General features: G+C 53.9%; 1 protein-coding gene across 6 annotated transcripts in view; it reads right to left on the bottom strand.

The window, feature by feature from the left end:
• Positions 1–3,292: 3,292 nt before the first annotated feature.
• The window catches only part of JUP (junction plakoglobin), a 32,254-nt gene continuing 12,475 nt past the window's right edge, over positions 3,293–23,071 (bottom strand). For 3 of the 6 annotated variants that reach the window (XM_004041688.4, XM_055388141.2, XM_019027046.4), the window contains exons 2-15: positions 20,381–20,596; positions 18,156–18,415; positions 17,707–17,945; positions 16,126–16,327; positions 13,671–13,815; positions 13,461–13,564; positions 11,733–12,071; positions 7,401–7,556; positions 7,085–7,204; positions 6,319–6,469; positions 6,100–6,221; positions 4,860–4,899; positions 4,414–4,579; positions 3,293–4,116 (exon numbers count right to left, since the gene is read on the bottom strand). In XM_004041688.4, coding sequence (XP_004041736.1) covers positions 4,428–4,579; positions 4,860–4,899; positions 6,100–6,221; positions 6,319–6,469; positions 7,085–7,204; positions 7,401–7,556; positions 11,733–12,071; positions 13,461–13,564; positions 13,671–13,815; positions 16,126–16,327; positions 17,707–17,945; positions 18,156–18,415; positions 20,381–20,588 — 2,238 coding nt within the window. In that variant the 5' untranslated portion in view covers positions 20,589–20,596 and the 3' untranslated portion in view covers positions 3,293–4,116; positions 4,414–4,427. Of the gene's footprint in view, positions 4,580–4,859; positions 4,900–6,099; positions 6,222–6,318; positions 6,470–7,084; positions 7,205–7,400; positions 7,557–11,732; positions 12,072–13,460; positions 13,565–13,670; positions 13,816–16,125; positions 16,328–17,706; positions 17,946–18,155; positions 18,416–20,380; positions 20,597–21,281; positions 22,331–23,071 lie in introns of those variants that run through there. The other 3 variants (XM_019027043.3, XM_019027044.3, XM_063705833.1) reach the window with 3 other exon arrangements.

Raw genomic sequence — 23,071 nt, 5'->3', positions numbered from 1 at the left:
ACCTCCGCCTCCTGGGTTCAAGTGATTCTTCTGCCTCAGCCTCCCGAGTAGCTGGGACTACAGGTGCGTGCCACCATGCTGGCTAATTTTTGTATTTTTAGTAAAGATGGGGTTTTACCATGTTGGGCAGGCTAGTCTCAAAATCCTGACCTCAGGTAATCTGCCCACCTCAGCCTCCCAAAGTGCTTGGATTACAGGTGTGAGCCACTGTACCCGCTGACTGTCCTCTTTTAAGCCCAGTGACAGACTTTCTGGGATGAGGTTGCGTACATGTTTTACATTTTTTTTTGGTATGACTTTAATGACATTTATTTTTGAGCAACTGTTTTAAAATTGACACTTTTTTTTCTTTTTTCTTTTTGAGACAAGGTCTCACTATGTTTCCCAGGCTGGTCTCAAATTCTTGGGCTCAAGTGATCCTCCCGCCTCAGCCTCCCAAGTAGCTGGGACTATAGGGCCGTGCCACCATATCTGGATTAACACAATTTTTAAGAGCAGTTTTAGTTTCACAGCTGATACATTATTTTTAAGACTTGTTTTAATAACTTGTCATTCAGTGTGGCACCTGCCTTTTTGATAGGTCTATCTCTGTCTCCACTGGTTTTGTAGATTCTGACATAGAAATGTTGGCCATGGCAGATGGCAGATAGAGAGCTTCCTCCAGATGGACAGGACCACGTCTGCTACTCCCTGGGGATAACTGCTCCACCAAGCCCGCTCACATCACCGAAGCCTGCATTTGCCCTCTGGTCTTGCTGAAACCCGGACACTCAGAGCTTTCCTGCTGCCTCCCTGACCAAGCCTACCCAAGAAGAGGCAAGGTTAGTCTGGGGAGACTTGTTCCTAGCTGTGGCAGACCCCTGTGGTGATGTACCCAATGCCTTATCCATCTTTTTCTTTCCTACTGTCAGAACCCTGAGTTTTATGCCAGGTGCAGTGCCTCACACCTGTAATCCCAGAACCTTAGGAGGCCAAGGTGGAAGGATTGCTAGAGACCATGAGTTCAAGGCCAGCCTGGCCAACATAGCCAGACTCCATCTTTACAAATCATTTACAAAAAAAAAAAAATTAGCCAGGCATTGTGGTGTGTACCTGTAGTCTGTAATCCCACTTACGCATGAGGCTGACGCAGGAGGATCACTTGAACCCAGGAGCTCGAGGCTGCAGTGAGCTGTGATCATGCCACTGCACTCCAGCCTGGGCAACAGAGCAAGACCCTGTCTCTTAAAAATAAAACAAACAAACAAAAAACCCTGATTCTTATCAAGGGGGCACTGTGTGCAGCTAAAGTAGTCTCCATTTCCCAGCTGTCTTTGCAGCAAAGGATGGGCATGCGACATAGCTCAGGCCAAGGTCCAGATAAGTCCCCAGGGTAGATGTCCCTTCTGAAAATCAAAAAGGCATAACCTTTCCGGGATATAGCCCATTGCCCTTTCCCCCCTTCTGCCTACCTGGAATCCCTGTGCTTTCTCATTTCATCCTCACATTAGGTACACGGAGAAGGGATCATCCTCATTTTACATGTGAGGAAACTGACGTTCAGAGAAGCGAACTGACTTTCTCAAGGTTGCAAGGCTCAGCTAGCTCTTCCATGAAAACTGAAGTGGCCAACTCACTGCATTGAAATGAACTGGCCTGGCCGGGCATGGTGGCTCACGCCTGCAATCCCAGCACTTTGGCAGGCCGAGGCAGGCAGATCACCTGAGGTTGGGAGTTTGGGACCAGTCTGATCAACATGAAGAAAACCTGTCTCTACTAACAATACAAAATTAGCCGGGCAAGGTGGTGCATGCCTGTAATCCCAGCTACTCAGGAGGCTGAAGCAGGAGGATCTCTTGAACCCGGGAGGTGGAGGTTGCAGTGAGCCAAGATTGCACCACTGCACTCCAGCCTGGGCAACAAGAGCGAAACTCTGTCTCAAAAAAAAAAAAGAAAAGAAAAAGAAAAAGAAAGAAAGGAAAGAAGGAAGGAAGGAAGGAAGGAAGGAAGGAAGGAAGGAAGGAAGGAAGGAGAGAGAGAGAGAAAGAAAAGAAAAGAAAGAAATAAATTAACTGGCCTTAAGTTTCCCATTTTGGCCAGGCTGCCAGGAAGCTGACAGCCTACTGTGAAGCTCCAATCTAGCACTGCCCCTTAGCATGGGGACTTAGCTGTCTTTCTCTTGTCCTCAGCACCTGTCATGTGGCTTGAGCGAGCAGTCCTTTTCTGTGGGGTGCCTCCGGCCCTCTTTTGGAAAGCTGGGGTGGGGAAATGGCGTTAATGTGTCAGTTATCTATCTTCATTGGCTTCTCCAGACCTTTTCTCCACTCTGCACTGGGTGGTGGGAGATGACACGAATGGACGTGAATGGGCTCTTGTTTCTGCTTGGGCTGGGCCAGTAGGGAGCTCTGGTAGGAGGGAGCACGGTCACAGTCTCCCCTTGTCAGGAAGCCTCATCCACAGGGTCTTGTCCCAGGGAGCACCCCCCCTCCTCCCAGTATCAGGCCAGAGGTGAATATCACTATAAATAGCCCGGCGCCCTGTCCTATCCCTTGCGCTTTCCTATACATGCCCACAGCTTTGTAAACTGTCCCCTTACCACAGTCTCCTCAAATCACCCAATTCGAGTGTTTCCTGCCAGGGTCCTGAACACAGAGCACATATAAAGGGCATTGTTGGCTGGGGACGGTGGCTCACGCCTGTAATCCCAGTACTTTGAGAGGCTGAGGTGGGCAGAGAACCTGAGGTCAGGAGTTCGAGACCAGCCTGGCCAACATGGGTAAACCCCATCTCTACTAAAAACACAAAAATTAGCCAGCCAGGCACAAATTAGCCAGCCGGGCACAGTGGCTCACACCTATAATCCCAGCACTTTGGGAGGCCGAGGTGGGCGGATCATGAGGTCAGGAGATCGAGACCATCCTGGCTAACACGGTGAAACCCTGTAGTCCCAGCTACTCGGGAGGCTGAGGCAGGAGAATGGCATGAACCTGGGAGGCGGAGGTTGCAGTGAGCTGAGATCGTGCCACTGCACTCCAGAGTGGGCGACAGAGCGAGACTCTGTCTAAAAAATAAATAAATAAATAAAAAATTAGCCAGGTGTGGTGATGCACGCCTGTAGTCCCAACTATTAGGGAGCCTGAGGCAGGAGAATCACTTGAACCCAAGAGGTGGAGGTTGTAGTGGGCCGCGATCGTGCCATTGTACTCCAGGGCAAGGCAGCCCTGAGGACCCGCAGGACCCAGCAAAGAGGGCGCCAGGCCGCTAGGGAAGCCCCTCAACTTTCCCACCCCACTCCCCCAAACAGCCTCCAACGCATCTGTGTTATTTTTATTTTCTTTGCTTTGGTCTATACAAAAAAACCAATAACCAAAAACATAAAGCGATAATAATAAAACACTCTGCTTGGACCTCCCCCGGCCCCCCACACCATGTGCGGGAAATGGGGGGGTCTGAAACAGGAAGGGGAAGAGAAAGCCCCTCACCACACACCAGAGGGGTCAGCCAAGAGCACTTCTCGGGGTCAGCTAGGGCAGCTGTGTGGGTGGGACAGGGGTGTGAGGAAGCTGTCCCCAGAGCTCCCTGGGGAGTGAGGGGTGGGCAAAGCCAACTAAGCACCCTGGAGAGAGAAGCTGGCGTCTTCTGGAGCGGGTGACTCACTCCATATCTCCTCCCCATCTCCCCTGGACGGTCCCTGAACTTTTCAAGAGAAGGTTTGGATTTTGGGGGTTTGGGTCTTGAACCTGGGCCCTGGAGGCCCTGGGGGCTTAGGGCAGTTGGTCGGTGGAGTTCAGTGAGAAAATCAGACCCAGAGAAGGAACCAAAGCCCTTCCGGGCCCAGGCAGCTGGAGACAGGGAGGCTGGAGGTTTGGAGGGGCGTTGCTGGCGGAAAACAGAATGGGTACTTGAGTCTGAAGCTTTAGTGGCCAGGGCCACAGGGGCGGGGAGGGGGAGTCAGGCCCTGGACCCATGCCCAGGACAAAAAAGCAGGAGCAGAACACTATCCCAAGAAAGACCCTACGGAGGACCTCTGGAGGCGCAGGGTGCAGCAGGAAGTTACACCCCGGCTTCCCCAGCTCAGGCACTTTTCTGTCTTGCCCCATCGCCTGCACGGAGAGCCTCTCAGATGAGGAACCGCACCTGTTAGGGGAGCGGGGACAGACAGGGGTCAGGGGCTCGGTGGGCCTGCATCCCCAGAAGCTCAAGCCACTCCGTGTCACCTGCCCACCACCCCCAGAAGGGGCCAGCAGGAATAGGCCTCCCCATCCCCACCAAAGACACAAGAAGAAGGCAGGCCAGGGCACACCGTGCTTGGGGAAGCTCAGCAGCAAAGGATCCCCCCAAAAAAGGAGCGCAGGTTTCAGCGGGGAGATGGGAGGGCCTCCAACAGAAGGAGGTTCTAGAGAGGAGGAAAAGCCTGCAAAGAGGGGGCCGTACTGGGGCCAGGCCGCCTAGGCCAGCATGTGGTCTGCAGTGGGGTACGGGGGCCTGAGGCCGTCGCTGTAGGTGTCGATGGGGTAGTCTCCGTCCATGTCCATGTGCATCTCCAGCGGGTCAAGGGGCACATCGCTGGAGTACATGGGGCGGTAGGTGGCATCCATGTCTGGGGACAAAAAGTGGGGCTCAGTCCTAGGGTCTGCAAGCTACCCTGCAGGGAGCAGTCTGCACAGCCTTCAGCTGCCTCCTCTACCCATGCCCACCCCTGGTGGGCCTGACCCCCTCCCCAGACCCCACACCAGGGCATCCAGACTGGGGTACATGTGGATTCCACACAGCAGTTGCCACTGGTCCTCTGGCCCCGGAGACATAATATTGTCCCCTCACACACACCCACACAGCCGCCCAGGATCTCCAGGGTCCTGAAGAGCCCGGCACACACTTACCATCTCCATAGGGCTCATTGATGGGAATCATGCTCTGGGCCTGAAAAAGGAGAGAGAAACATGGAGGGGAGGTTTGAAAATGCAGGCTCTGAGCTGGATCTCAGCTGAGGGGCAGGGAGAGATGCTTCTAAAAGAGGGGGCCAGGCTGGGTGCCGTGGCTCACGCCTGTAATCCCAGCACTCTGGGAGACAGCAGGCGGATCACTTGAGGTCAGGAGTTCCAGACCAGCCTGGCCAACATGGTGAAACCCTGTCTCTACTAAAAATACAAAAAAAATTAGCTGGGCGTGGTAGTGCATGCCTGTAATCCCAGCTACTTGGGAGGCTGAGGCAGGAGAATTGCTTGAATGGGGAGGCAGAGGATGCAGTGAGCCGAGATTACACCATTGCACTCCAGCCTGGGCGACAGGAGTGAGACTCTGTCTCGAAAAAAATAAAAAATAGGCCGGGCACAGTGGCTCACGCCTGTAATCCCAGCACTTTGGGAGGCCAAGGCGGGCGGATCACAAGGTCAGGAGACAATCAAGATCATCCTGGCCAACATGGCGAAACCGCGTCTCTACTAAAAATACAAAAATTAGCTGGGTGTGGTAGTGTGCATCTGTAGTCCCAGTTACTCAGAAGGCTGAGGCAGGAGAATTGCTTGAAACCGTGAGGCGGAGGTTGCAGTGAGCCAAGATCACACCACTGCACTCCAGCCTGGCGACAGAGCAAGACCCCATCTCAAAAAAAATAAAAATAAATAAATAAATAAAAGAGGGGGCCGGAGAAAAGCAAAGAGGCCTTGGAGGAATAGAGGATGATGAAATGGGGTCACCCAGTGCCCTGATGTACTCATGTCCTCGGTACTCCCCAGGGAGGAGGGTTTCCCATTCATGAAGCAGGGACTCCTGCCGGACTAGAGCAGCTCAGGGGAGGAGGCAGAGGACTCAAGAATGGGTACAGGGCACTGCCCCACCCTGGAAAAGATCCCCCATAGCCTATCCAGCACCTCCACGCAAATTACAAAAAGGCACCCCCACCTCAAACACTGTATACTCATTTGGGCAAAATAAAAATTGGCATTTTGTGGATATATGATTCAACCCACTACTTCCATCTGCTAGGAATTGTTATAAATGATCCAATTACAAAATAAAAATCTATGAAGTTGACAGTAGTAGGAGACCCCCAAAAGTGTTGCCCATGGGCAGTGCACAACTTGCACAACCAACTACTGCGGTCCAACCTAGGATACTCACAGCCTCCCAGGCAGCCGGGTCATGCTTGAAGAGGGAGTTTGTGAGCTCCACGGACACGCGCTTCCGGTAGTCTGGGTTCTTGTCCTCGGAGATGCGGAACAGGACGGCAGCAGCGTAGGTGGCTGAGCAGAGAGGAAAGGAAAAGCCAGGTTAAACGTCGGCCAGCCTCCATCATGGCTGGGGGAGTGGGACCCAGCCTCCTGCCCTCCCCCAGCTCACCAGTGCCCTCGTTGCGGGAGTGCAGCAACTCCATGAGTGGGGCCGAGGCCCCCTCTGCATCAATGGCGTCGGCCGCCTCCTTGTCCTGGGCCAGCTCACACAGCACCCCGGCAGCCACGCGCTGGATGTTCTCCACCGACGAGTACAGGAGCTGGGGAGAGGGGACGTGGGAAGCAGGGGAGAGTTGGAAAGGGGTGAGGCAGGCCGGACAACACAGCCCACAGCAGTGCCCACCTCCACCCTGTAGCAATTCCATAGTGGAAAATGGGCCGTCACTGGGGAGTAAGTGTTACTGCTTTCAACTGGGCTGAGCATTGTTCAAGAGCTACCTTGAAATTACCTGTGACTCTGCCTCATCTAACCATTGGAATCTAGTGTTAATGAGCTCACTGATGTGAAAGATGTTAGACTCTTCTTGTCTGTTATGGTACTTGCACATATTCTCCCAGTTTGCTGATTTTTTAAAAATGCTTTTTTAAGGTTCTTTCTGAAATACAGATGGTTTTCATGTTTATATGGTTGAATCTCAAGTTTTTTTGTTTTTTGTTTTTTTTTTCCATTTGTGATCTCTTTCCTTGCTTTGAAGCTTAGAAAGCCATGCCCATGCAGGGGGTTGCTAAGTAGTCAATCTGGAGTGGCAACTTTCCTCCAAACTCCTCCAAAGACCTCTTGATACCTGGTCCAGGCCTCCCAAATCTGGGACTCCTAACCTTGCCCTTTAAGCAGTGGTGGGGGGACCTCTCCTGCCCACCTGCCCCAGACTCACCTGCACAAACAGGGGAATGGTGTTGAGCCGGAAGATCTCCATGCGGTTCATGGGGTCCCGGGCGAGGATGTGCAGTGCTCCGGTGCAGCCCTCCACAATCTCCTCCATCCTCACACCATCCTGTGTGAGAGGAGGCAGGGGGCATGGGACAGGTGCCTTGGACATGGCCACAACTCCTCCCCATGACAGCCGAATGAACTTCACAGGTTCTTGGAATTAGCATCAGTTGCAACTGACCTCCCCATTCACACACACACCCACAGAGGACACCCTGACCCCCCAGGAAGGCTGTCAGAGACACCACCAGCTCACATACCGTGTAGGGCTGCTGTGTGCCTGCAGCTACATGGCGCTGGGCATCCTGGTGGGCCTTCACCAGCAGTTGGACGAGGCGGGGGATGACCGCTGCCTCCTGCAGTGGGGCATGGTTGGCTGGGCACAGGGCCAGATTCCTGATCAAGCCGATGGTTGCCTGGCAAAAAAAGGGGCAGTGATCAGGGGCACTTCTTGGACATGTGAAGGATCCCAGCTTCCCAGCTTCAAGTATCCCCTCCCTCCTTCACCTCTTCTGTCCCCGAGGCCAGACACAGACATACTGGAAAATATCCAGAGAAGGAGACCATCCCAGCCATGTCACTTAATCCACAGGATCTGGGAGTGCTCATGGCTAATTCTTTTTTTTTTTTTTTTTTTTGAGACAGAGTTTCGCTCTTGTCACCCAGGCTGGAGTGCAGTGGTGCAATCTCACCTCACTGCAACCTCCACCTCCTGGGTTCAAGCGATTCTCCTGCCTCAGCCTCCTGAGTAGCTGCGATTACAGGTGCCTGCCACCATGCCCAGCTAATTTTTTGTATTTTTAGTAGAGACGGGGTTTTGCCATGTTGGGCACGCTGGCCTCGAACTCCTGACCTCAGGTGATCCGCCTGCCTCTGCCTTCTAAAGTGCTGGGATTACAGGTGTGGGCTACCACGTCCAGCTGCTCATGGCTAATTCTAATAGCCCTTGCTAAAATGACACCCCATTCCAGAACATCCTGCCAGCCCCATGCCTGGCCCCTCACCCTGTCCCCTCTTTCTTAACCACCCCCCACAGACACCATGACCTTGCTTGCTTTTCTGATAGTCCTCCAAGCCTGATTCTCAGGAAGTCTGTGCTCCAGGTGCCCCTGAAGCCTCCTGCTTGGGTGGTGCTCACATTGTCATCAATCCCCAGCAGGGCAGCTCTGGAAAGAGGTGTCCTGAGATCTCCTCCCCAGGGTCCTTGACTCAGAGGAGCCACTCTGGCCTCCCAGAGCCTCTCAAGGTGTCATCTATTTCATCCTCAAAACAAGACGCCAGGAGGACAAGGATGAAAATCATGTGAGATGGGGACATGAGCACAGGGCAAATGACTTGCCAAAGTCACTTGCCACTTAGCTGCTGGGTTAGGATGCAAAGTTCCACCTCAGGTTTGCAGCAGGGACCAAGCATCAAGGAGGGGTCACAATGACATTTTTTTTTCTAAACATGAATTTTCTTTTTTTAATTCAATGTATAGGCCGGGCGCAGTGGCTCACGCCTGTAATCCTAGCACTTTGGGAGGCCAAGGCAGGCAGATCACTTTAGGTCAGGAGTTCGAGACCAGCCTGGCCAACATGGTGAAACCACGTCTCTACTAAAAATACAGAAATTAGCCAGAAATTGCTTGAACCTGGGAGGCGGAGGTTGCAGTGAGCTGAGATCATGCCACTGCACTCCAGCCTGGGCAACAGAGCAAGAATCCGTCTCAAAAATAATAATAATAATAATAAATAATAATTCAATGTGTAGAATCACTTAGAGTCATTCTTATCTGCACTGGGTTTTTTTTTTGTTTGTTTGTTTTGAGATGGAGTCTTGCTCTGTCGCCCAGGCTGGAGTGCAGTGGTGTGATCTTGGCTCACGCAAGCTCCGCCTCCCGGGTTCACACCATTCTCCTGCCTCAGCCTCCCGAGTAGCTGGGACCACAGGCGCCCGCCACCACGCCCGGCTAATTTCTTTGTATTTTTTTAGTAGAGATGGGGTTTCACCGTGTTAGCCAGGATGGTCTCGATCTCCTGACCTCGTGATCCACACGCCTCGGCCTCCCAAAGTGCTAGGATTACAGGCGTGAGCCACCACGCCTGGCCATGTTTTTTGTTTTTGTTTTCCAAGACGGAGTCTCTCTCTGTCACCCAGGCTGGAGTGCAATGAGCGATCTCAGCTCACTGCAACCTCTGCCTTCCGGGTTCAAGTAATTCTTCTGCCTCAGCCTTCCGAGTAGCTGAGATTACAGGCACATGCCACCATGGCCAGCTAATTTTTGTATTTTTTGTGGAGGCGGGGACTTACCATGTTGGCCAGGCTGGTCTCGAACTCCTAACTTCAGGTAATCCTCCCGCCCCGTCCTCCCAAAGTGCTGGGATTACAGGCGTGAGCCACTGCGCCTGGCTTGTCTGTACTATTAAATTGTCTTAAATGTAGCTGGCGGATGCCCCTGCCAGCTGGCTCCTGTGTCCGTTGACAAGACCCTCATCTATGGTAGCTTCCTCACTCTCTGGCACCAGATGCCACCTTGCCTTTGGCTGCCTTCCTTGTCTCTACATATAGATATACACACACACAAACGCTTTCCCCCATAACTCTGTCCCTTGGGTCTGCCCACCCCCTGACCCACTCTCACTTCCCCCACCTGACAGGGAAGTGACACACGCTAGCTCTCTTCCACCCGGGTAGCCTCAAGAAGAAGACCCCACTCCTTCACACACCCAACTCCCTATGGGAGACGCTAAGCGTCCCCAGAATCCTCTGTGCCCTGTGTCTCTGTAGTGGCTCTCCTGATTTTCAGCAGGACACACGGCCATCTGGCTGGTGATCACACTTCCTAACCTCCTTGCACTTTGATGTGGCCGAATGACCAAGTTCTGGGGTGTGAGCAGGAGTGATGTGTGCCACTGGTGGCCGCTAGCCATCCCCAGTTCTCAGGGCTAGAACACATCCGTGGGGATGATACAGTCCACTCATTCGTGTGAGGACAACCCTCTCGTCTACACCCAGTGGCATAAGAAATGTGCTCCATGGAGCAGCACCTGCGAGCTTGTTAAAAATACAGAATTGGGCCGGGTGCAGTGGCTCACGCCTGTAATCCTAGCACTTTGGAAGGCCAAGGTGGGTGGATCACCAGAAGTCAGGAGTTCGAGACCAGCGTAACCAACATAGAGAAATCCCGTCTCTACTAAAAAATGCAGGAGAATCACTTGAACCCGGGAGGCGGAGGTTGCGGTAAGCCGAGATCGCACCATTGCACTCCAGCCTGGGCAATAAGAGCAAAACTCCGTCTCAAAAAAAAAAAAAAAAAAGAAGAAATACAGAATTGGCCGGGCCCGGTGTCTCACACCTGTAATCCCCATACTTTGGGAGGCTGAGGCTGGTGGATCACTTGAGTTCAGGAGTTCAAGATCAGTCTGAGCCACATGGCAAAATCCCATCTCTACTAAAAATACAAAAATTATCCAGACATGGTGGCGTGCACCTGTAATCCGAACTACTCAGGAGGCCAGGGCAGGAGAATCACTTGAACCCGGGAAGCAGAGGTTGCAGTGAGCCAAGAATGTACCACTGCACTCCAGCCTGGGCAATAGACATTGTCTCAAAACAACAAAAAAAAGACATACAGAATGGCAAGCCCTCTGCAGCAGGCCTGCAGAGAGAGAGACAGAGAGAGAGAGAGAGAGAGAGAGAGAGAGAGAGAGAGAGAGACAGAGAGAGAGAGACAGAGAGAGAGAGAGAGAGAGAGAGAGAGAGAGAGAGAGAGAGAGAGAGAGAGAGAGAGAGAGAGAGAGAGAGTGTGTGTGTGTGTGTGTGTTTTAGATTGTTTATTTGTTTGGGCTTTTTTTTTTTTTTTTTTCTCCAAATTTTTTGTAAGAGATGGGTGTCTCACTATGTTACCCACGATGGTCTCAAACTCCTGGCCTCAAGTGATCCTTCCGCTTCCGCCTCTGCCTGCACCTCCCAAAGTGCTGGAACTACAGATGTGAGCCACTGCACCCAGCCTCCTGTTTTTCTTTTCTTTTAAGACACGGGTTCTTGCTCTGTCACCCAGGCTGGAGTGCACTGATGCAATCATAGCTCACTGTAACCTCCAACTCCTACGCTCAAGCAATCCTCCGACCTGAGCCTCCCCTCCCCAGGAGCTGGGACTACAGGCGTGCACCACCACACCTGGCTAATTTCTGTTGTTGTTGTTGTTGTTGTCGAGACAGGTCTTGCTATGTTGTCCAGGCTGGTCTCAAATTCCTGGCCCCAAGCAATCCTCCTACCTTTGCCTCCCAAAGTGTTGGGATTACAGGCATGAGCCACCGTGCCTGGCCCTGGAACCTGCAATTTAATGAAACCACCCAGGGTACTCATGTGCATTTTGAACTCTGAGCTCTGCCCTAGGGGCTGGTAGAGCTACAAGATAGAAATCCCAATTCTGGAATTTTAGAGCAGAGCCATTGTTGAGGTCTAAACTATTACACGAGAGAGAAATAAACTTCTGTCTTATTCGAGCCACTGTATTTAGGGCTTCTTTGCTACAGCAGCTTTGCCTATACCAATACAGCACCTAAGCCTGCTGCAGGGAGCTCCTTCCCCTCGCCTAACAGCAGTACCTTGACCAGTGGCCACTGGTTGGGCTGGTTGAGCAGCTTCACGATGGCTGGGATGCCATAGTTGAGACGCACAGAGTTCTGGGCCATCTCGGCCTCAGGGTGGCGGCTAGTGAGGTGGCGCAGAGCGCAGACGGCAGGCTCCGTGATGTCGTCCTTGTCACCAGCACGCAGGATGGCATGGATGAGAGCCTCCACACCGCTGTTCTGTGTCACCAGCGTCTTGTTCTTGCTGTTGTTGCATGTCAGGTTGGAGAGTGTGCCCGTGGCACAGGTGAGGACGTTGACGTCGTCCACACTCAGCTGGTTCACCAGAATCTTCAGCACACTCTCCAGGCCCTCCTGGAGAGCAAGGAACGGACGGGGGAGTCAGGGAGCAGCCAACTCCAGGGAGCCTTCTCGAATATGTCCGAGGGGAGTGGGATGACCTAAAGGGGTCAGCCCTGCCTGTGTGTGCCCGGGAACTTTCATCCCTATGACCCGCCACACCCTGTGAGAGGGCGTTACTATCCTGTGGTGCAAGTGAGGCAATGAGGCTCAGAGAGGTTGGGGAACTTGCCCACAGACACACAGCTAGTGGCTGGATCTGAACCCAGGCTTGGCTCTAAGCCCCACATCTCTTCCCTCCAACTCATCAGCCTTTCCCTGGGGCCCTCAGACCCAGGCAGAACCCTCCTCAGGCCAAAGTACGGTGGCCAAGGGAGGCCTCAAGACCAGGAGGCAATTGTTGAGGGGGCCGCATGATTCAGTGGCCCAGCTGAGCCATGTCTACTCGCTTGTCACCTTTCTGGGCCTTCACTGCTGCCCCACCACCCTGGGGCCCTGAGCCAAATCCATTTCTAGTAAAATCACTACCTCAGACGTCTATCTCACTTCTCCCAGGGAGACACATGGGCCTTGTGGTGGGACAGAAAAACCCCAGCTTTGGGGACGGACAGTCCTGGGTTCAAATCCCAGTTCTGCCATTTACTACCTCTGACCATGGCCATTAGCTCCCCGAGCCTCAGTGTCTTCATCTAACCCACAGGGTCCCACACTCTAACCCCAGGTTGAATGAGCTACTGTCCACAAATGCCACACAGAGCGCCAGCACAGGGTGGGCACTTGATAAACAGCATATTGCTAGGGGAGACCTGGGGAATGGTTGTTGGAAGGAGGCACAGGGCACTTGCCCTGGAGCTGCATTTTTCCTTAAATTGTATTTTTAGTCATGGGGGCCTGTCTCTTGGTACACTATTGCTCCAGCCCAGGGACCAGGTCAAAACTGTTCTTTTGCTGGATGTGGTGGCTCACGCCTGTAATCCCAGCACTTTGGGAGGCCAAGGCGGGTGGATCACCTGAGGTCAGGAGTTCAAGACCAGCCTGCCCAACATGGTGAAACCCTGTCTCTAATAAAAATACAAAAATTAGCCAGACATGATGGCAGGTGCCTGTAGTCCCAACTACTCGGGAGGCTGAGGCAGGAGAATCACTTGAGCCCAGGAGGCGGAGCTTGCAGTGAGCTGAGATTGCACCACTGCACTCCAGCCTAGGTGACAGAGCGAGACTCCGTCAGAAAAAAAAAAAAAAAAAAAAAGAGATGAGGGTCTTCAAGGCATTTCCAGCCTCAGTCACAAGGAAGAGAGATTTAGAGCCCCCAGTCCTCCCACAGTACCTCAGGTCAGATGCCCAGACAGGAGGCTGGATGGGGCAGCTGAAGAGGTCAACCCCAGGCCCAGATACCTCCCTCACCTGCTTGGTGGCCACATCTGAGAGGTTGCGCAGGGTCCACAGGCAGTTCTGCACCAGGCGGGGGCTGTTGCTGGTCAGGTGCTTGCCCAGGGCCTGCATCCCACCTGGGGCAGGGATAGGGGTGCCATCAGCCACGGGGAGCATGGCTGACTGAGCCCGGCAGCTGGGCAGAGCTCCCACCCCAGCCGCCCTCAAGGCCATCATACTCACCAGCCTCCACAATGGCAGGCTTATTGCTGGGACACACGGATAGCACCTTGAGCACACGACTGGTGGTCCAGAGCAGCTTTTCATAACTGTAGTTACGCATGATCTGCACGAGGGCCTGGGGCCCACCATTGGCCAGGATGATCAGCTATGGGTAAAGAGGGAATGAGTGTGAGATGGACGGGGAATATGACAGAACAAGGAAGCGCAGGGCAGGAGACAGAACTGTCATTACTGAGCTTCAGCTAAAGCACGAATAGTTCATTTTTTTCTTTTAATGTATTTTTTTCTTTTTATAAAGATGGGGGTCTCACTATGCTGCCCAGGCTGGTCTAGAACTCCTGGCCTCAAGTGATCCTCACACCTCAGTCTCCCAAAGTGCTGGGATTACAGATGTGAGCCACCAAACCCAGCCAAACACCCCAATAAGTTTTTTTTTTTTTTTTTTTTTTGAGATAGAGTCTCGCTCTGTCACCCAGGCTGGAGTGCAGTGGCACGATCTCAGGTCACTACAACCTCTGCCTCCCGGGTTCAAGCAATTCTCATGCCTCAGCCTCCCAAGTAGCTGGGATTACAGGCGTGTGCCATCACGCCCGGCTAATTTCTGTAGCTTTTGGTAGAGACAGGGTTTCACTATGTTGGCCAGGCTGGTTTCAAACTCCTGACCTCAGGCAATTCACCCGCCTCTGCCTCCCAAAGTGCTGGGATTACAGGCGTGAACCACCACACCCAGCCCACCCCAATAGTTTCATGACTGTTATGTAAGCCAAAATTTTGAAAAAAGGATAATACCCAGTGCTGACAAGGACATGACAAAACTATATGCACACCCATTACCAGTTATGGCACTGGAAATTAGTCCAATCCTTCTGGAAATCAATCTGGCCATTTGGGTAAAAGCCTAGAAGTGTTAAAAATTGATGAGAATTTTTTCCGCTCTTTGACAAAGGCTAGACATTCATTACAGCATTGTTTATAAAGGTGGAATAGGAGCAATCTAAATACCCTCCCTCAGAATAAAGCCTGAGGTCTCCACTTAATGAAATGCTATCTGTAGGCTGGGTATGGTGGCCCATGACTTTAATCCCAGCATTTCAGAGGCTGAGGCAGGAGGATTCCTTGAGGGTAGCCTGGGCAACAGAGCAAGACCCCATCCCCACAAAAAATATAAAACTTAGCCCGGGTGCTAATTAGCTCAGTAGTATGTTCCCATAGTCCTAGCTATCAGGAAGACTAAGATGGGAGGAATGCTTGAGCTCAGGAGTTTGAGGATGCAGTGAGCTAGGATCATGCCACTGCACTCTAGCCTGGGTAACACAGTGAGACCCTGTCTCAAAAAAGACAGAAAAGGAAGGAATGGGAAGGAAGGAAGAAAGAGAGGAAGAGAGGGAAAGGAAAAGGAAAAGGAAAAAGGAAAGGGGAGGGGGAAGGGGAAAGGAAAGGCAATCTGTCATTATTAGAGGGTGGTTTTGAGGACAGTATAGCAAAAAAAAAATTTTTTTAAACATCATACAGGCCGGGCACAGTGGCTCACACCTGTAATCCTGATACTTTGGGAGGCCAAGGCAGGCAGATCACTTGAGCCCAGGAGTTTGAGACCAGCCTGGGCAACATGGAGAAATCCCATCTCTATAAAAAATTAGTTGGGGGTGGGGCACGGTGTCTCATGCCTGTAATCCCAGCATTTTATGAGGCCGAGGCAGATGGATCACCTAAGGGCAGGAGTTCGAGACCAGCCTGGCCAATGTGGTGAAACCTTGTCTCTACTAAAAATACAAAAATTAGCTGGGCGTGGTGGCGGGCACCTGTAATCCTAGCTACTTGGGAGGCTGAAGCAGGAGAATCGCTTGAACCCGGGAGGCGAAGGTTGCAGTGAGCCGAGATCGTGCCATTGCGCTCCTGCCTGGGCGACAAAGTGAGACTCCATCTCAAAAAAAAAAAAAAAAAAAAGAAAGAAAAGAAAAGGAAAAAAAAAATTAGTCGGGCATGGTGGCACACGCCTGAAGTCCCAGCTACTCTGGAGGCTGAGGTAGGAGGATCATCTGAGCCCAGGAATTCAAGGCTGCGGTGAGCCCTGATTACACCACTGCACTCTAGCCTGTGTGACAGAGTGAGACCCTGTCTCAAAAAAAAAAAAAAAAAAATCAGGCAGAAAACAGATGCAATATTGCAGATTGTTATGATGACAAGGATGTGTACACATCTGTAATCTGCCCACAGAACAGCTCTTAAGGAAGCACATCGAAATGACAATAGTGGCTATATGAGGATGAGTGATTTTTTTTTTTCCTTATCCTCAAAATAATAATTCTGGGCAATTCAGTCGCATGATGAAGCATGTATATCTGCACCTATATCTCATCTAAAAGGAGTAAGGGGGCAGTGGCCCAAGGCTGTGCAGGATAGAAGGTGGCGCAAGGGTGGGCTTCAGGCCTCGGGAGGGTTGGGGAGGGCCCACCTTGCTCTCCTGGTTGCCGTAGGCCAGGAGCTGCAGGCAGTCGGTGGTGATGGCCAGGAACTTGGGGTTGTTCTTGTTGAGCAGGGGCACCATCTTTTGCAGCCCATCGGCCAGGCGCACGGCCATCTTGGCGCCCTCCTGGTACAGGAGCAGGTTGTGCAGCGTGGTGATGGCATAGAACAGGACCGACTCCACAGGGGAGCTGGGGGGGTGGGCAGGGGTTAGTACACCGAGGTCCCAGAGGCCTGGCATACATGTGAGCCTGGCATGGGTTCCCACCTCCCCCAGGAAGCCTCCCCGCTACTGACGCCCCTCTGGAAATATCCCTTTGCTAAAATCTCATCACTCCTTGAGCCTGCCCTGCTCTTAAGTATGAAGCAAACAGCACCTCTCTTCTCCCAACTGGGACAATGACTCCTCCTGCTTCTGAGCCCCCAGCCCTGTGCTGAGCGCACAGTAGGTCCCCTAGACACTGATCCCTACTAAGTAACCACCATGTGGAAGGCCACATATTAGAGAGGCCTTGCAAGGCGTTCAGAAGGGAGTGAAATCAGTGTCTCCCCTTCAGGGAGCTTCCAGCCTGGTATGGGGATGAGAAATGAGGCCAGGAGCAGTGGCTCACGTCTGTAAACTCAGCACTTGGGGAGGCTGAGGCAGGTGGATCACCCTGAGGTTAGGAGTTCGAAACCAGCCTGGCCAATGTGGTGAAACGCCGTCTCTACTAAAAACACAAAATTGAGCTGGGCATGGTAGCAGATGCCTATAATCCCAGCACTTTGGGAGGCCAAGGGGGGCAGATCACCTGAGGTCAGGAGTTCAAGACTAGCCTGGCCAACATGGTGAAACCCCATTTTTACCAAAAATACAAAAATTAGCCAGGCATGGTCGTGGGTGCCTGTAATCCCTGCTACTTGGGAGGCTGAGGGAGGAGAATCTCTTGAACCCGGGAGGCAGAGGTTGCAGTAAGCCGAGACTGTGCCATTGCACTCTAGCCTGGGCAACAGGAGGAAAACTCCATCTCAAAAAAAAAAAAAAATAGCTAGGTATGGTGGCAGATGCTTGTAATCCCAGCTACTCAGGAGAATCATTCGAACCCAGGAGGTGGAGGCTGCAGTGAGCTGAGATCACGCCACTGCACTCCAGCTTGGGTGACAGAGCAAGGCCTCATCTCAAAAAAAAAAAAAAAAGAAATGAGGCCAATCCACATTTTGTAGGGGGCCAGGAAACAGAAAGTTTGCAAGGGACTTTGCATTTGCTGTTCCCTCTGCCTGGGACACTCTTCCCTTCCTCTACACTAGCTAAACTCCACTCATCTGTCAATCCCCTGCCATTAAGCGATTCCACCTTTGAGCAATCTCAATGCTCTTCTGCCATAGCCTGTGTTGTATCCTGATCATTAACCTGCTGTTTACATGCCTGTGTTCCCTGCTGGGCTGTGAGCCACCGAGCACCCAGATGGGGTGTGCTTCTGCCTGGCACATAGTAGGTGCTCACTGGATATTTATGGAAGCTCAGGGAAGGGAGGGGAGAGGCCCAAGTGAGAGGGGGTCCTGGGCTCATGCAGTGAGCAGGGTTGGGTACCTGAGCATGCGGACCAGAGCAGGGATGCCACCCGACTTGAAGATGGCAAGCAGCCCCTCCCGGTGGTGGGAGAGGTTGTGCAGGATGCTGGTGGTGCAGCGGGCTGTGTCCAGGTCGCTGGTATTCTGCATGGTACGCACGACAGCGGCCACCAGCTGGGGCGAGCCCATCAGGGCCCGCCGAGACGCCTCCTTCTTCGACAGCTGGTTCACAATCATGGCCGCCTTGGTCACCACCACCTGGAGGGCAAAGGCAGGTGCGGGGACGTGAGCACTAAGGAGAGGCCGGGATACCCTTCCACAGAGCTGAGGAGGGCCCCAGTCAGACTCATCACACACGGGAGAGTCTGGGTCATAACCTCCCTCCACCCCTACAATGTCCCTCCCCTGAGGACATCTGCTCTCTCCCCTCCCTGCCCAGCCCCCACCCTAGCAGGGACCCTCACAGACCGGGTCCTCGTCGTTGAGCAGTTTGGTGAGCTCGGGCAGGGCGCGAGTGGCCAGCTCGGCATCGTCCTGGTAGTTGATGAGATGCACAATGGCCGACTTGAGCAGTTGGGACGGCTCGGCCAGTCGCTGCAGGTTGGTGGCCTGCCCCTCCACCTGGGTGGCCAGCAGGAGCGAGCTGTCCTCGCCTGACACACCAGGGCACATGGCCTCCCGCACCCGTTTGGCCCTGGCTGTTGTGGACATCTGGTACTCCAGGTCACCTGGGGGCCATGGGGACAGGGACTGAGTGCAGGCAGTGGGCTGGGCAGACACTGGGGAGCAGGGCAGGCCGCAGACAGCCCCACCTGGGTCCTCTGGGCTACCTCTTGCCCTGCCCAAACCCCCAGCACATGACTGGCCATTCTACCTCTCACCAGGGACCTTGGGGAAGTTACCATCACCTCAGTAATCTCTGTAAAATAGGCCCCACATGTTCTGTCCATCACGGGAATTTTTTTTTTTTTTTTTTTTTTGCACACTTATTATGTGCCTGGCAGTGAATTCAGTGCCCTGCTTATATTTTCTCACATAACCTGACAATGACCCTGCAAGGTAAGTACTATCACTGGCTCCACTTTACAGATGGGAAAACTGGGCACAGAGGGGTTATAAGGCAGCCTGACTCAGGGGCCCAAACCCCTACTCTATTCTCCTCCCTTACCCATCAGGTCTGTTTTCAACCCTGAAATCTCAGGAGTCTAATTACACCCTCATCATCCCCAACGGTAGCAATCCTCCCACTATACAGGCAGGCAAACAGAGGCCCAGAGAACCACCAACATCACATCTCACAGCAGATCAGAGGGAAAGTCAGGGCTGTGGGTTCAGAGAGCAGGAGCTGGGTCCTCAGCTGAGATGTCAGGTTCCTCTCTAGCTTCCATCCCCTGGGTGGGTCTGGGAGTCCCACAGGTAGGTGCCCAAGCAGCCACACCCTGGCAACTGTCCTGATGCCCCCAGGGAGAGGGATGCAGAGGTTCCACCCTCTAATTAGTCGGGAAGGAGGAGACAGCTGCATGGCTTTCCCACCTGGATGCTGTACTTTTTGCTACCAACACAGTGCCTCGCCCTGCCAGCCAAAAGGCCCCCTGCTACCCCTACCAGCTGTCAGGGAGGAGACTGGCGTGCGAGGGCTGAGCTCCATAGAGCCCCACCAGCCACAGTCCACTCACACTACTCCCAGCACCCACAGCCCACCCCCTGGCATGTTCAGGGCCCTGGAGGCACCTGTGGCCAACAGTTCTAGGGCCTGGCTACTCCTCTCTCCCAGAGGGGCAGGGGAGGCTTGGGCTGGCGGGGCATCCCCATCCTGGACTAAGCCCCAGAACTGAGTCAGTCACTCATCCCACAGCCTTGGCCTATCTGCAGGTCAGCAGCAGAGGCCTGGTCTCCCTCCAACCCCAACGAGGGTTGACACCTATACCCCTCTACCCAAAGGGGAATCCCTGGGGGTTCCTGGGGGCTACGGCCCTGGCTCTCCCACAAACATGAGGCTCCTGCAGCCAAAGGGCTGTGTCCTCCCTGCCATCCATGGGCTCCCTGAGAGCCATAGTGATACCTCCTCATCAGATTCTTTTTTTACTATTTTTTGAGACAGAGTCTCACTCTGTTGCCCAGGCTGGAGTGCAGCGGCGCAATCTCAGCTCACTCCAACCTCTGCCTCCTGGGTTCAAGCAATTCTACTGCCTCAGCCTCCCAAGTAGCTGGGACTACAGGTGCATGCGCCACCACACCCGGCTAATTTTTGTATTTTCAGTAGAGACGGGGTTTCACCACGTTGGCCAGGCTGGTCTCAAACTCCTGACCTCAGGTGATCTGCCCACCTCAGCCTCCCAAAGTGCTGGGATTACAGGCATGAGCCACCATACCCAACGTCTTCATCAGATTCTTATGTTCACAGAAGGCAAGGACTATGGCTCTTCCTTCAGACTGGAGGCACCCTAAGGGCAGGGACTATGCCTTCCCTCCCTACTGATGGTTCACAGAAGAGGATTCTGTGACCCTCCCAGATGCAGCACCCTGAAGTAGCTGCACCTCCTCCTTCAGACTGGGTGGGCCCCTAGTTAGCATGAGCTGTGCCTCCTCCCTCAGACCAGAGACCCTCTACAATCTGCCTCCTTTCACTCTGACCTCTCTCCAGGACCCAGGCAGGTTTTCTGCCCCATGCAATAGTCCCCAGGGGTCCTGACCTTGGCTGGGGGGCACCCCCTGGGTGTAAGTGGTGGTTTTCTTGAGCGTGTACTGGCGCCCGCAGGCCTCATCCTCCTCCATGATGCCCTTGCTGCTGACAGAGGGCACGCAGGTGTTGGCGCCCGAGTGGATACCCGAGTCGTAGGTGTATGTCTGCTGCCACTCAGTCACCTTGATAGGCTGTTCCATCAGGTTCATCACCTCCATCGTGGCTACTGGGGGCACAAAGGAGGAAGTCAGGAAGCAGGAAGTCACCTGGCCCAGCCCCCAGCTTCAGCCCGTCACCAAGCCCTGCCTGTCTTCCCACATCATCACCATGGCCCCAGGGATTTCAATGAGGATGCAAGCTGGGAATGGGGGGAGTGCCCAGAAGGGCACCAGGCCCAGGGAGGGGCTGCCCATGATGAGATACCCTAGGAGCAGTGAGCCCCAGGGGTGCAGCTGTGTGTATGTCCTGGGCTTGCATCTCTGACCTCTCAGGGGGATGAGCCCCAGGGGGCAGGACAGTAAAGGGCCAGCTGCCGCCAGAAGCCCCTGCTCACGCACCTTGCTGCCCTGACCCAACTCTCCCAGGGGCAAGAGAAGGCACTCAGGGCTTCTAGCAGCTTCTGAGGTCCCCTGGGCCCACCCTCAACTACTGGGGCTCCCTGGGAAAGGCTGCAGGGAGGAGGCACCCAAGCCATTGGGCAGGAAACTGGGTGGGGCAGGGAAGCGGTCTGACAGGTTTCTCTGGAGCACCCCAGGCTCCCTCAGAGACTCCAGGATCTGGCTTTCCTACAGGTTGGGCAGGATCACACATGGCCCTGAGGTCCAGACCCTAAGGCCCCCTCTCTCCCAGCCCTCCCAGTCCCTAGAAGCCTCTTTGAGTCCCACAGAGCAATTCAAATCTCAGCTACTCACTACTGGGGCAGTTCCTCTCCCCACAGAACCTCAGTGTCCTCATCTGTAAAGCGGGGTCACGCCACCTCCCTCAGAGGTGGTTGCAAGGACCTGGTGCATAGCAGGTGCTCAGAGGCCACGGCCATTATCATCAGCACTGCCTCTCCTCCAGAAGTGCTTCCTCACCTCCTGGTCTCCTCGAGCCCAGGCTAGGGATCTGGGGTGGGGCAGGCCTGTGGGTGGTCACTGCCGTCAGGAACCCCTCTCTCTCTCTGCAGAGGTTTAGGCGCCCCTGAAGGTTAATGAGTAGCAGGGCCGTACTTTGTACCAGGGAGGTGAACTTCCCGCTTGGTCTGTGTTTGGCTCCACTGTCCTGGGAACTGACCTGCAGAGGTCAGAGGCTGCGGGGAGAATGGACGCCGTGATCCCATGAGGGCCTACTACGAGCCAGACCTTTCACAGACACCGTCATGCTCATGGGCGGGTTTCAAAGCCCATGCACTGTTCCCCCGCGTACAGATGCAGAAACTGAGGTTAGAAATGGCAGAGCTGGGACTGGGACCAGGTGTGAGGGCACCAAGGTCTGTAGTCTTTGCACATCCCGGCGCAGCCTCAGTGAGTAAGCAGAACTCAGGCTGGTCCACCCATGAAGCCAGGCAGCACCCGGGTTGTCTCACTGTGATGGGGACCAGGTGAGGGTGGGGTGGCTGGGGCAACCTGGCCCCACCCCAGGAACAAAGATCACCAAGGATAAGTCTTCCCTGTGACTGCCCCAGTGCCGCCCTGGCCCTCCAGGAGGATGACGAATGGTCCTGCAGGTCTCCCAGCCTTTTATGGCAGGCAGCCGTGAGCACACCCAGAACAGGCAGAGGCAGGGGCCAGGCCAGCTCCCAGCTGCCTCCTTCCTCTCCTCCTGCAATCCCTAGTGACTCAGAGTTTCAGGCTGATTAAACAGAAGCAGTCCCGCAACCTCAGATGGCAGACCCCAGACGACAGGCTCGGGCCGCCAGATGTGCACAGCTGCTTCCCAGGCATTCGAAAGTGTAGCTATTTCAGGAGGAGCCCCCCGCCACCAGCCCCCTTTCCACACGCACCCCTTCCCCACACCCCTTCCCCAGCAACAGAGGGGAATGGCCACTGGCAGGAAACAGGGGCAATGGTGGGTGGCGGGGGGCAGGGTGCTCGGAGAAGGCAGACATGGGAAAACCCTACTAAAATCCTGAGCTCCTCGTGCTGTGCCGCCTTCCCCAGCCATTTCCCTGCCCCAAGGGCAAGTCCCAAGAGAGAGCAGAGGAGAGTTTGGAAGAGAAGCTCCCCCGGGGAGAGAAGGAAGGTGCAAGTGTACAAGTAAACACGGTAGCAATAACCCACTGAATGCCGCTCTGCTGGGCTCAAGGCTGAACGACATCTGGACACTGCTGGACATCTGCAGCTCTGGTCAACAAACACACTGCATCCCAGCCAGAGGGCCCTCCTGCATAGACAGTGCCTAACCCTGGGGCTTCTCAGCTAAGGGAGAGGGAAGCGGGCCTCACTCCAAACAAGGGCCACCCCTTGCCGGCCTCACATCTAAAGGGACCACCACAGTCAAGCTGAGGAACTTCCTCAGCAGGCCCCTCACCACCCCCACCAGCCCAGGTCAACCGCCAGGAGACTGCTGAGGGCTAGACAGCTACCCAGGGAGAGACAGAAGCCACAGGATGCCATGGGGGGTAGGGGGGTGGACGCCCAGTGGCCTTTATTATTATGTGAATCTCATTCTTCCCTCAAAGCAACCCTGGCAGATGTTTTATAATTTCCAATATCTATCT

This window comes from Gorilla gorilla, chromosome 4 (genome assembly GCF_029281585.2).
Source record: "Gorilla gorilla gorilla isolate KB3781 chromosome 4, NHGRI_mGorGor1-v2.1_pri, whole genome shotgun sequence".
Classification (NCBI taxonomy): Eukaryota; Metazoa; Chordata; class Mammalia; order Primates; family Hominidae; genus Gorilla; species Gorilla gorilla.
The sequence above is the reverse complement of the archived record's forward strand: the minus strand, read 5'-3'. Positions and strand labels throughout refer to the sequence as shown.